The sequence below is a fragment of the Elgaria multicarinata genome, chromosome 2, assembly GCF_023053635.1.
Source record: "Elgaria multicarinata webbii isolate HBS135686 ecotype San Diego chromosome 2, rElgMul1.1.pri, whole genome shotgun sequence".
Classification (NCBI taxonomy): Eukaryota; Metazoa; Chordata; class Lepidosauria; order Squamata; family Anguidae; genus Elgaria; species Elgaria multicarinata.
The window spans coordinates 151,280,260-151,293,931 of record NC_086172.1 but is presented as its reverse complement, the minus strand read 5'-3'; the positions used below and the strand labels follow the sequence as shown (position 1 = coordinate 151,293,931).

At 40.2% G+C, this 13,672-nt stretch overlaps 1 protein-coding gene across 1 annotated transcript in view; it reads left to right on the top strand.

Moving 5' to 3' along the window:
* Positions 1–13,672, top strand: part of SEL1L (SEL1L adaptor subunit of SYVN1 ubiquitin ligase) — a 43,521-nt gene that overhangs the window by 21,434 nt on the left and 8,415 nt on the right. The window contains exons 9-18 of the mRNA XM_063118482.1: positions 1,127–1,208; positions 3,242–3,396; positions 4,914–4,970; positions 6,434–6,502; positions 7,289–7,366; positions 7,706–7,768; positions 8,524–8,611; positions 9,879–10,027; positions 10,989–11,154; positions 12,612–12,686. Of these exons, the coding sequence (XP_062974552.1) occupies positions 1,127–1,208; positions 3,242–3,396; positions 4,914–4,970; positions 6,434–6,502; positions 7,289–7,366; positions 7,706–7,768; positions 8,524–8,611; positions 9,879–10,027; positions 10,989–11,154; positions 12,612–12,686 (982 nt within the window). The remainder of the gene's footprint in view (positions 1–1,126; positions 1,209–3,241; positions 3,397–4,913; positions 4,971–6,433; positions 6,503–7,288; positions 7,367–7,705; positions 7,769–8,523; positions 8,612–9,878; positions 10,028–10,988; positions 11,155–12,611; positions 12,687–13,672) is intronic.

Sequence of the window (13,672 nt, the reverse complement as noted above, 5' to 3'; positions counted from 1 at the left end):
TGCCTTCTCCTTGACCTATTTGTGTCATCCTCAGAATTTATCTGCCTAATCAATTCCAAAAGTTTACTTGTTGGGGAAAGTGGGATTATATACTATAAATGACATGCTTGTAGGTTTATGGCCTAAATAAGAGCTCAGCTCAAGGAACAATTAAAAGAAATAGTGGTGTCATGGTTCAAAATACATAACATTTTTCATTTTTTGGCCAATATTCAAGTGCAGATGGTCTGCCCACTTAATGATTTTTAAAAATTAATTTCTACTGCAACTTTTGAAATAAAATGTTTGGCCTCCAATCTTTATATACTGCGTAGATCAAACTGAAGGAGCTAAAATGGCATGGGAAAGGGACTTAAACACTACTGTTAGTACACAGCAATGGCTGTCATGCAATAAAACACATATGAAGTCAATTTCTTATAGGGTAAGGAAAAGTGTTCTAGCGATGAAAGTAGGTGGTCTGTCACAACACTAAAATTAAGCTATATCAGGAGAACTTCTATGCTGAAATAGCTTAATGCGTTATACAACATGTATAATTGGACAACTGGACAACAAGTTCCCACCCTCTTAGATCATTCTGTTTAGGACTGTTTAGGACTAATAATAGAATGAAATGTGTTAAAACACTGATTTCCTTTCTGTTTACCTGTTTATTGATTGGTGATAAAGAATTCAAAACAAATATTTAAAAAAAAACCATTGGTGTGCATCCAGACTTTGCTTCTACCAGCAGAAAGAAAGGAGGTGACTTTTGCTAATTTCCTCCTTTCCCTGCAGCTCCTTGCACCCTCTGAAAGTCATCTCTGGAGGGTTGGGTACAGTGTGAGAGGCAGCACTGGGGTCTGCAGGGGAAGATGGGAATTGTCTGAAGTTGCCTCCCCACCTCAACCAACAGCATGGTGCTCTGTATAGCTCTTGACAAAAACAGAAGCTGAACCCGGGCATTTGAATAGGACTATATCTTTCACTGCTTTCTCAGCATCACTATCTGCATTAAATAATTTCAATTATGGGACAGCAAGATGCATTTTCATTTCTGTACTCTCCCCAAATCATGGGGGATTTCCCCCCTTCATACTATTTTGCCTGAATCTGTCAAAATAACAAAAGTGCTTCTTTCCAGGGCTACCGGTACTGGGCTGGGATAGGAGTCCTCCAAAGCTGTGAATCCGCCCTCACGCATTACCGTCTAGTAGCCAACCATGGTATGTATGTGTACACTTAGACTGAGGTTTATTTTCCCATTAGCTAATATAGCTGAATTGCGTGTCTTCAAGGTTGATGTAAATATATGGAAATATGCCTGTTTTATTCTGTTCTTAGTTTGATTGAACAGAAATAACCTTTTTCTTAAAATGAAGATTGTATGATTGCTGTTTTAAGCTGGATTTCTCATCTAGTAGCTGTTACAGTTGAACAATCAGTATTAAACAATATAATCCTTTTTGTAGTTCAGTGTGCTTTAAGAAGTACAGAAGCCCATGACTTAATTTTCTCTCAGCTGTTGAAATAGCATCTTAATTTAAATATTGCTTCTGCTTTATTGCCTATTTGTACCACTCAAGGTATGGCCCTTCACTGTACTAGAGTATTCTGTTTGACTACCCTAAGCCAGTGGGGTTTCTATGGACCCCCAGCTGTTTTAAATATTTGGAAAACTTCTTTTAGCAAACCTGAAGCATTCCATACTCCATATAGGCTTAAAAAATGTGTTAGTTGTCCTGTGGTGTTTGGTCTCCCACTTTCTTTTTTTTAAAAAAATGCATTTTAATTACTAAGCCAATGGTGGTGAACCTTTGTTCTGTAAGGCGCCACGTTCCCTCAGGATGATCTGCTGAGGGCTGCATGCCAGCAGTTGGCAGAGCCATCCTTGTGTGCGCATAATCACATTCTCTGGCTGTGTTTAGACAACACAATAGTCACTTCCCACATTACATGATAATAATAGATTAGGATCAGATTAGATCCTAATAGATTAAATTAGGATCATTAGGTGTAGATTAGGATCAGCATTGAGTTGACTATTCATCCACACTGATTTGACTCACTGATGCATCCCCTGCCCTCTCTTCCCACTCAGTCCTCCTGCTAGTATCCCATCAGCCATTGCTGCCGAAAATCTATCCAGCCAGCTGGACTACAGCGGCAGCCACCGCTTTGACCACTCTTGCCTTGCGACTCTGTGGCTGACGAAATAATCAACAGTGGCCGAGGAAATAACCAACGGTGCACTCCACACAACATGATACCCAACAGTGGTTCAAATAGCCAACTCTGCGCAGCGTTGGTTATTTGCGTTGGTTATTTTGGCCAAATAACCAGTCGTTGGTTAAAAAAACTCCCACCACACAACACAATAACCCACAATAGGTTAAATAACCAACCGTCAACTATTTAAACCACCATTGGTTATCGTGTTGGCTGAACCCAGTTTTTCACTTCCTCTCCCTCATTGAAACAAATGGGAACGAGAAACTACCAAATGACTAAAATAATTGGGGTACATTCTATCCCCAGCAACTTCTCAAAACAGGGTAGGGGAATTTGCCTGCATCATAAATTCTGTGTGTGTGTGTTTAATTAATACTAGTTCAAGAAACAGTAGATTTATTTTTCTGGTTTGCAGCAGGGTTGTGGAGGTGGAATTGTACATTCCTATTTATATCAAAAGAATCAGTTGGAATCTGGAAGTAAATTTTAGCCTTAGTTAAGAATGTAGGGAACTGCTTCATACTGGGTTAGACCATTGGTCCATCTAGCTCAGTATTGTGTGCATTGATTGGCAGTAGCTCTCCAAGGCCCCAAGCAGAATTCTTTTCCAGCCCTACCTGGAGATGCCAGGGATTGAAAATAGGACTTCTTGAATGTACTCTACCATTAGATACGTCCTCTCCCCAACTGAATGTCTTCCTATCCATACTCAGTAACTCCTGCTCCTGTTTCTTTCCTAGTACTTCTGTATATTATTGAAGAACACGTTTTCTAGATCTACATGTGAAATGTTTACATTTGCTCATAAAAATCCAAACACATGTATCATTCAGGTATACTAATCAAGATACTTCGATTAGCTTTAACTGCCTTTTGATTATACCCTTCGTGGCAAGTTTGCTGCTACGTATTGTGCAGAACAACCCTAAGGCTGACTAGAATGGTTCATCCTATGAGCATTTCTCTGTTTCTTTTAGACAATCACATATGAGTAACCGCTGAATGTTCTTGCCTTCTTTCTCTCTAGTGGCTAGTGACATCTCTTTAACAGGAGGCACAGTGGTGCAGAGAATTCGTTTGCCAGATGAAGTAGAAAATCCAGGAATGGCAAGTGGGATGCTGGAGGAGGATTTGATACAATATTACCAATTTCTAGCTGAAAAGGGAGATGTACAAGCACAGGTACGATTAGCTTGCCAACTGTAGTGGGTTTCCACTAGTGGAATATTTCAAACAAGCCATGAAAGTTGTGGCCTCCCCAAAAATGTAATGAGCAACGAGGAGGGCAAACAAGATGATCAGGGGTCTGGAAACAAAACCTTGTGAAGAGAGACTGAAAGAACTGGGCATGTTTAGCCTGGAGAAGAGAAGATTGAGGGGAGACCTGATCGCACTCTTCAAATACTTGAAAGGTTGTCACACACAAGAGGGCTAGGATCTCTTCTCGATCATCCCAGAGTGCAGGACATGGACTAATGCCAGATTCTGGCTGGACATCAGGAAAAACTTTGTGACTGTTAGAGCAGTACGACAATGGAACCAGTTACCTATGGAGGTTGTGGGCTCTCCCACACTAGAGGCCTTCAAGAGGCAGCTGGACAACCATCTTTCAGGGATGCTTTAAGGTAGATTCCTGCATTGAGCAGGATGTTGCACTTGATGGCCTTATAGGCCCCTTCCAACTCTACTATTCTATGATTTCTTGTTTTTGGAGAATGGCAATTGCATACAAGTAAATGTCTATTGAAAGCAATAGAGCATATACATCAATATGAACATGTTGAGAATGGTGAGAAAGTGTGCAGCATAGCAACTAGACAATTTGGATGCAGTGTTGTGAGCACTCAGGGGAGCTTTAGGCAGCAATAATACATGGCCCCTCAGGGTAGAGAAACAGAGGCATACCTGCCTTTGGTCTATACCACATTTCGAAAATGTGAGCAACTGAGTCCAATTCCACTAAAAAAAAAAGGGGGGGAGCTTGTTTTTTCCCTCTACATAGTGTCAGGATTGCTTCCATTCACCATTAGTATCCATCCTTCCCCTAAGAGAATTATAACATTGTGCTAGGACTACATGGAATATTTCAAACAAGCCATAAAATTTGTGGCCTCCCCAAAAATGTAACGAGCAGTAAATTGCTGCTATTTTAGAAGACACTATTGGCCAACTGTCCCAGTAGCAACTGAGATTTTGCAATTTATTCTCACCATAATATTGCAAGTCCTCCAAATGCAGACTATACTCTTCTTTTCATTGTAGTGAAACTGTGCCTGGTTGGGGCTCACATAATTGAATACATTTTAGTAAGAAATTAGATGGTGGGTATAAGGGTAACTAATCCCATTCAGCCTGAGGTCTAATTCTCAATGTGCAAGGAATTGTTTTATATGGAGGAGCTTTCAGTCATGTAACCCACCCACCCCCAGCAGTCTGAAGTTGTAGAACCCGAACCAGGTTCACCACCTCCATGAGAAGTAGACCTGTACCACTACGTTCTGTACGGCACTCAGCATGGAAGATGTTTTTGCTTTTTAGAGTATCGATATTTTTTTGGTTATTACTGACTTCAAATTACTATGTTTTCTGAAACGAGTATTTGTATGTTGCCACCGGTATTGCATGTTTTATTTTTTTCTGTTGTTCTGTGCCTTCTTGGTGGACTTCCCTTATGTGACATGTTTCAATTAATGTTTCAGGTTGGGCTTGGACAGTTGCATCTGCATGGAGGAAGAGGAGTAGAGCAAAATCATCAGGTAGCCATTATTTTCTATTTTCGTAGTGCCATGGAACTGTTTCAGGAAGATAAAACGGCAATGCATATTTTTTAAAAGTGAAATTGTAATACCCTATGTATAATAAATACATCCACTATCTGTCGTATAGCCACGTTAGGTCTTTGAAAATAGGTCCCTGAAAGAATTTCAGTTTTTATCAGTAAGCTTGTAGTTTGAAAAGTCAGATGGCAAATGCTCAAGATTGCCAGGTCATACAGTAAAAACATGTAACTAAACTCTGGGATCATGCAGTAGACAGGCATAGCCTGCATTTAGACAGGCATGCTGTTTATTTCCTTAAGTTACTTATGTACTGCCCTTCATGAAAAATTGATTCCAGGGCAGTTTACACTTGTACAAGAAATAAAATGCTACCACAATGAAAAGCAGGTGGTTGAATTCTGAGGTGATAGAATGAACTGTACAATTTCAGATGCCAGGTGAGGGAATACTATTTTTGAACATTTCTTGCATGAAAATCTCCCTGCAAGTAGAAAATTAGCAACACAGATAAGGCCTAGCCAGCCATCTTTCTCCTAACTTTGTTAGTTTAAGTAGAAGAGTATTTTAAAATGTCGCCCTTCCACCTGTAATCTGAAACATTTTAGTCCATTTTAGCACCTCAGGACTTTACTATTTCATTCTGCTAGATACGTAGACCAGGTCTCCTAGTTTTTTTAAAAAAAAACTAGCACACAAAATTAACACGATACAGGACTGAAGGGTTGTGGTGGTGGTACTAATAAGTAGTCATGAACTACTGCAATACAGTAGATGCTCTTTTTCCACATGCTTACGCTCTTCCCCACATAAATGCACTTTACCTCTTACATGTCCTCCCCAATATTCTTTTTCTGGAAATAGAAAAATATCGCTGTTAAGCTATTAAGTTAATTTCCAATGAAGTAGGGTGGAATAATATCCAAGATGAGCACCACGTGACTTTGATCTATACCAGTTGCATAAAATCGTCTACCACTTCAAGGGCTATAAAATATTTGGGTGCAGAGCAAGCAAGCACATATACTTTCCCATTGATGTGTTGTAAGTTGAGGCCAAGTGTTGATTACAGAAGGGTCACTTCAGGTGTTGAAGTAGAAGCTAATAACATTTCATACTTAATTTGGATTCACTACAGCTCCATAACGCATGTAGCAACTGCACATGAGCACCTTTATCCAAAGTGGGACTTACTTCCAAATAAACCTGCGTAGAATTGCACAGCGCAAGGTATCCAATAGTGGCATTGCCTTATGAAGTCATTCAGGGAAGTGCAGTAATGTACATGACCTGTGTGAATAGTTCTATGTAATTATTATTGTACACTTAAGAGTTTTTATTCTCTTGTATATAATGTATAAAATTGAGAGCTGCTGTGAGGGGCAGATTTTCTGCTTGTGAAATAGTTGTCATTTTGTTCTCCCTCCCTATCCTGTTTGTAGAGAGCTTTTGAATACTTCAGTCAAGCAGCTGATGCTGGCAACTCACATGCAATGGCATTTTTGGGGAAGGTAAGGCACATAATGTTTGCATTTTTTAAAAAAAAAACTGGTCTCTGTTTGGTGTAAGGATGCATCCAAGTGAATGGATTATCTCCTCATCACATCACTAGAAAGGCAGCCCTGCCCTCCTGGGCAGGGATGATTTACTAGGATGCTTCCAGCATACCAAACCAAAATGGACTTTCACAGCAAGTAACCAGTGTCCCTTTCCCCTTTATAAATCTTATGACTTCAAATTTAACTTGGCAGCAGATTTAAAATAATTTTAATACATAAACTAGGTTAGACTTTGATTAGATTTAAAATTATCTTTTCCATACACAATAAATAGTTCATAATACTTCTTTAATAATTGTAATAATTCACCTGGAAAACATAAACATTTCAATTCTAATCTTTACATTTATGCCATTATAAGGGTTGATAAAAAATTCTTATGCCAAGCAACCTCTTCAAGAGCGGCATTCCCCTTTGTCTCTCCAAGGAGAAATGCCTCTTCAAAGGCTTTGAACATGTATGTATCCTCTAAAAACAAGCTAAACTAAATCCATGGGTTGTTTAAGGGTTAAACAACCTATGGGTTTAGCTTAGCTTGTTTGGATGCTCTGAGTTCAGATGACAAGCTAAGCAACCTACGCCAGAGCTGATTGTGGGTTGAACAGAAGGCGCACTGCAGGCAATGAGTCCACTCTCTCTCTCTCTCATGCGCAGTAGCCCATGGGCTGCCACGTCACACGAACTGGCCCTATGTCTTTTTTTCACTAAATAACCCACCGTTACTTCTTGTTCCTCCAGATGTATTCAGAAGGAAGTGATATTGTACCTCAAAGCAATGAAACCGCTCTTAAATACTTCAAGAAAGCTGCTGATATGGTACGTTTCTATTAAAAGAGAGCTATTTCAGTCTCCATGTTATCAAAAGTAGAAAGTTCCAGATCCCGATGAGACCTTGTGCTGAGTCTACATAGGTACAAGTACTACCTTGAGGGAACATTTCACTGGCTCAGTGACCTACACTAAACGTAAGCTTTCGTACATCACTGAGCAACACTGTTCCTAATGTTCTTGCGATGCTATTCACAGTGTGTGTGTTCTTCTCATTATAACCCTGCCACATTTAGAAGGCCTGAATGCCTATGTTCTCTTTAAGCCTTGTAAATTTTAGAAGAGCATAGTGATGATCTTATATTCCTATTTATTTCCCCTTTTCAGGGTAATCCAGTAGGGCAGAGTGGTCTAGGAATGGCTTATCTATATGGAAGAGGTGTTCAAGTGGTAAGTCTGACTGGCACAGTGGCCGTGCTAATCTTGTAGTAAAGAGCCAGTTATTTGTAAAATAAATGTGAAGCATTTGATCTGAAAGACTGCAGTTTCATTATTTATATATCTCTATCCGTGTGCATGTTGCTTAATGGAGTACAAGACAATGCATACGTGCCCAGAGGGCTTAATATCTATAATATGACACAGGATAAAATAGAGCATGGGAAAACAGGCATAAATTGGGGAAGAATATGTGTTATTCAGTTAAACATTGTTAGGCGTACTTGCATTCGCTGATGGTGATCAGGAGGTTCTGCTTCACAGAAAATATGGGTTTTGAGAAAATGTGAGTATTCTGGGAAGCAGTTCCAACAATAAGGGGCAGAAAGGGAAAAGGACTGAATTCAAGTCAACAGAAGAGTTTTGGATAGTGAAGGTCATGGGACAAGGCTGTTTTGAGACATAACAGCAGAGAGTTATGGGGAGGGGAAGGCCATGGTGGGCTTTTTAAAAAAAAGGGGGGGGGAGAGGAGTTTCTGCTGGATCCAGGGGTGGACAGAGGAAGCCCTTCTAAGCTAATTGTGATGCTGGGGTCAGTGTTCGGTATAGCTTTTCCTTTTCATTGTTCTAGCACCATTGTCTATCAGTGTAATGTAGTATCTATAAAAGTGAGTTTAGGGCTGCATGTAAAAGTCTCTGCAAGCCTTTCAGTGTGAGATAGAACTCTACTTATCGTAATTGATTCTCCATCACCTGTCTTCCTGCAGAATTATGAGCTGGCACTGAAATATTTCCAGAAGGCAGCTGAACAAGGATGGGTGGATGGACAGCTTCAGCTAGGTTCCATGTATTACAGTAAGTGGCTTCAAGCAGATGTTCAGTATCTAGAGCAGCGGTTCTCAACCTGTGGGTCGGGACCCCTTTGGGGGTCGAACGACCCTTTCACAGGGGTCGCCTAAGACCATCGGGAAACACATATTTCCGATGGTCTTGGGAACCGAGACATTTCATTTATTTGTAATTAGAAATAAATATTTCACAATATATAATTACATATTGTTTTTGTGATCACTATGCTTTAATTATGTTCAATTTGTAACAATGAAAATACATCCTGCATATCAGATATTTACATTACGATTCATAACAGTAGCAAAATTACAGTTATGAAGTAGCAACGAAAATAATTTTATGGTTGGGGGTCACCACAACATGAGGAACTGTATTAAAGGGTCGCGGCATTAGGAAGGTTGAGAACCACTGATCTAGAGCATAGGGTCTGCAATGCAAGTCAGTGTCCAATAGGTGGCCATTGCAACTCAAAAGTAATCAATTATTTAAATCCGATGTATCAGTTTGTTCTTCATTGTAAATAAAATAATTTAAAGAAATAAATTGATACTTTTTGCCTGCTTCATAGCTTTCTCAAATATTACATAAAACATAGGCCAGAAGGTGGATAATAACCTGTAAAGCTTAGGAAAATACCGTGGTATCAAATTCTTTTTTCCATTGTATTCTTGGTCTTTTTAGCAAATATCCTTGTTAATTTTAATTAACAGACCTGAGTAGTCTCTGTTCAGTGAATAGAAGGGAAGTAAATCTGATGTTGAGGACAAATTGTGGTTTATTCAAATGTTTCACGGATTGGAGCTCCCATCGCACATTGAATGTGTACTTTTTTTGGTATTTTTGCTAAAGGTTGCAGTCTTGCGTGTACTTACCAGGAAGTAGGTCTTGTTGAACTATATATAACTTTGGAGTTAATGCGTTTGAGATTGGCCTGTATGGGGTTAGCTGTATTGGTGTGTCAAATGAAAGGCAAGGTAATTGTCAGTATACAGCTAAATACAGGAATCACTACAATCTTTGTGGGGAGCTTGTGGGGAGCTTGCTATTAATACCCAGGAGTCTTAATAGTTGTTACACTCCTTCATAATTAACTGTATTACTTTTTCCATAAAAATTGAACTGTCAATCTTAATTTTATAATTAAAATACTGCTGTTTCAGACGTTTGCTATAATCAAACTTTTGTACTTTCAAATGTAAGGAGATCAAGTGACACAAGTTCATTCAATCCAGCTGACACTAACCCTCCCCTGTCACTTCTCTATTTGTAGATGGCATCGGAGTCGAGAAAGATTATAAGCAGGCCTATAAGTATTTCAATATGGCTTCTCAAGGAGGCCACATCCTGGCCTTCTATAACATGGCGCAAATGCATGCCACTGCCACTGGAGTAATGCGCTCCTGTCATACTGCTGTTGAGGTAAGACTCAGCTCCTTTACTAGGTTGGTGGATAAGCAAGTATGAGCAAAATCATTGCCGGTTCACTCCAGCAGCAGTTCTGTACACTCGGAGTTGAACTTGCTAAATTGGGTTCTGAGTGCTGTGCATTGCAACTGTTTGTCAAATATAGGCAGGTTTAAGCCTTCATACTTGGATTATAAATATGACCCATACTCATTCTTTGAGTAAGTAAAACAGAACAGCTTAAATTCTAGCATAATCAGTCAAATACTGCTATAGGACAACAGGTTATTTTTTACAGCCCAGTGTGAAGCCTATTATAAAGAAGGCAACTTGCTGGTGCTTGGAGTAAAGTCTCTTCTTTCTCTTGGTTGGACAACACAGTCCTTAAATTTTCAATCTTCTGTGAAAACATGATTTGAGCCCAAACTAAGCCTTTTCCCCCTTTCTTCCTTGACAGGAAGATGAAGAGTTCTAAAGCTTAACTGAAGAGCAACAAAATACGTTTTTATAAAGCAGGTCGGTTGTATCCAATGGTGCCTGTCTGCCAACAGAATAAACACCACTGGTGAAATGGATTCCCTCTTCTCCCCCTGCAGCCCCCCAGAAACATGGGGGACTGTCTAGAGCAAATTCAAGGGCTGCGTGGAGGAGCAGAGGGAAGTAAAGACCCATTGCACCATCAGACTTCTGCTCACGTAACATGGATGTAGCCTGAAGTCTTTTTAAAGTAAAACCTGATAGGAACATGTGCCACAAGCAAATTCGTGAAGAGGTCTTGTAATACTTTTATGTAGTACTTTGTCACTCTCATTCATTCTCTCATCCTTGTTGAATGGCTGTGCACACTGATGCAATTTTTATTATGTCTTCAGCATCTTTGAAGGGTCTGTAGGGACATCTAATAGCATTGCCTGAATGTATTTTAAATGGTTAAATTAAAAAAGTTATAACTACTTGGTGTTTCTTTTCTCTGCAGCTATTTAAGAACGTGTGTGAACGGGGCCGCTGGTCTGAGAGGCTTATGAATGCCTACAATAGCTATAAAGATGGTGATACAAATTCTGCTGTTGTTCAGTATCTCCTGTTGGCAGAACAAGGCTACGAGGTTGCACAAAGCAACGCTGCCTTCATTCTTGATCAAAGTAAGGGATTGGATGACGACTTGCATATAGTACTGGCGGGGCACAGGTTAACTATGATCAGTGCTTTTTATCGCCCTAGGCAACCTCATTTTTAATTATGTGCTTCTGGGAGTAGATAAAAATGACCTGAAATAGCAAGGTTCTTGATAACTCATTTGTATATCTTTATTCCAACGAAAACCTTGTTATTCATGCCGAAGGCCATGACAAATACATACAGAAACAAATAAATGCAATTGTACCAAATCAAAATTTCAGACCCTGCATCAAACATGAATAGATTACAGAGGTAGAGAGACAGGTTTTAATACAAATTAAATCTCCATAGCATTTTACAGCAGTTTTCTAGCTCACTATCTGATATTCCTTCCTGCCAAAGTAAAAAAGAGCCACTTTGCGTGTTTCATAGGCATTAGTGTTATACCAGAGAATCGACTTTATTCTGTTCAACTTACATTCCACAATGGATAAAGATATAATATATTACAGTGAAAATGCCCCTCTTCCATCCTAAGGCGAGTCCAGAGTGAAACTTAGCCCTACAGTGCTTCAGAGATCCTCAGGAAAACAGTTGTGTTGCAACCTGTAGTAGTCACAGTGCACACCTCCCACATACTCTTACTTGTTGGAATTTAATGAATAGCTAGTGTTGAAAGGATGTGTTGCCTTGATCTTGGACAATGATGTGGAAGGGAGGAGGGGAAAGTTAGTATTAAGATGCATTTTGTTGAGTATAGGTAATTCACTGAGATGCTTGGGGCTATTTGGACTAATCCATTATCATGTAACTTTTTTAAGTTCAGACTTCCAACTGACAACCATTGTAGGCCCAGTGTGTGTGTCAGTGTCACTCTATCATAGGGTTTCTGCTGATCTAAATACAAAGTGAGCAGCAGAGAGAGGTGTTATTAGCCTGCTCCTTCCTGGCTTTGAATATATGAGTGAATATATGAACAATTGCTTTCCATCAGGGGAAGTATTTGTTTTATATTTAAGCACCCTGTTCCTGGATCTCAGTCTGCCATATGCAGTGAGGAGAGGGGTCTAGAACAATGAGTGAGATGAGTTAGATCTCCCCCACATCTGAGTAGAGCACAGCAACAGGATAGCAATCTTCTGAAGGAAAATGTAAAACATAAATCCATCATCCGTGCTTTCGTTTGAGACTGTCTAATGTACGGCCCCCTAGCTTTGCTAGGCATGATCCACCAACCACCATGACTTCTCATCTGATGCACACAGTTGCAAGCGAGGGGAGGGGAGGCGATGCAGCATGAATTATGGTAATTTAGATTCCCTGATCTTCTCAGTAGAGCAGAACTGGGTGGCTCTGCCCATCCCTGTTCCTGGTGTTGTTGAGCGTAGTAACATCTAAATGGGTCGCATGGGGACTTAAATTTTAGGAAATTAGTATGACTTGTATCTTAATTCTTCCAACTTTTATTCTAATTCCGTAGAAGAGGCCAGCATAATAGAAGAGAATGAGACTTATCCTAGAGCCTTACTACACTGGAATAGAGCTGCCTCTCAAGGTCAGTGAAATTACCCTAGATGTTCAGAAGTACCGCCATAGGTGTGCGCAAGGGTGCCAGATGTGCCCAGGCACACCCTAAGCAATAAGCATGAATTGAGGTGGAAAATTGAGAAGAGAACTGCTGCTGTCGTTCCCAGCAGCAGGATCAAAAAGGAATCACTCTGCTGGGAGCCGCACTTCAAAGAGGAGGGACCCCAAATATTCATTTATTTATTGCATTTTTATACTGCCCAATAGCTGAATATCATCTCATAAGCCCCTCCTCCAGCCAGTGTCACTACAACGCCCCACTAATGCTGGGGCTTGAGGAGCGTCTCTTCATCCCCCTCCCCCCAGCTGCAACAGCCCTCCTGCAGTCAAGCAAGCCGGACGCAGAGCAGGGCATCAGTGTCTACAGTGTTAAAGAAACAATTGAATAAAAATAGTGTCCTTTATGACTGAGTATTCAGTAAATGTTTGTCTTTAAAAAATCCTTGGGTGTACACCCTAATGAAATATGCTGCACACGCCTTTGAATACCGCACATGAGGAGTTCTTGAGGGAGATGTCTGACCAGACTGGTTAATGAAGGAGAGGGTGCAATTGTTTCTGTGCTTGTTCAACAGTTGGCACCATGCCAGATTCTTTACGGATATGCAGATGTCTTGCTTTGTGCCTCTTGCATCCTCTCTTTCCCCACACTTCTACACTAACTCCAGCATAATCCGGGCGGATCTATGAGAGCATGCGTACTAGAGGTGAACTGTTACCAGGTTTACTTCTGCTCGTGCTACAATATACTTGCTGCCCATGTAATCCATTGTGTAGTAGGTAGTGTAGTCAACTTGGGTCTCAAATTTTATCATTTCTGAAGTGACTTCTCGAAGTTTCTGAAAAGCTACCTTGTTCTTTCAATGCTTTTCGTAAGGGGAACTGAGGCACACATTTTTCACCACAACACTTAGATTCAAAATCTGTCAGTAGTAAAAGTACTGTGCTGAAATT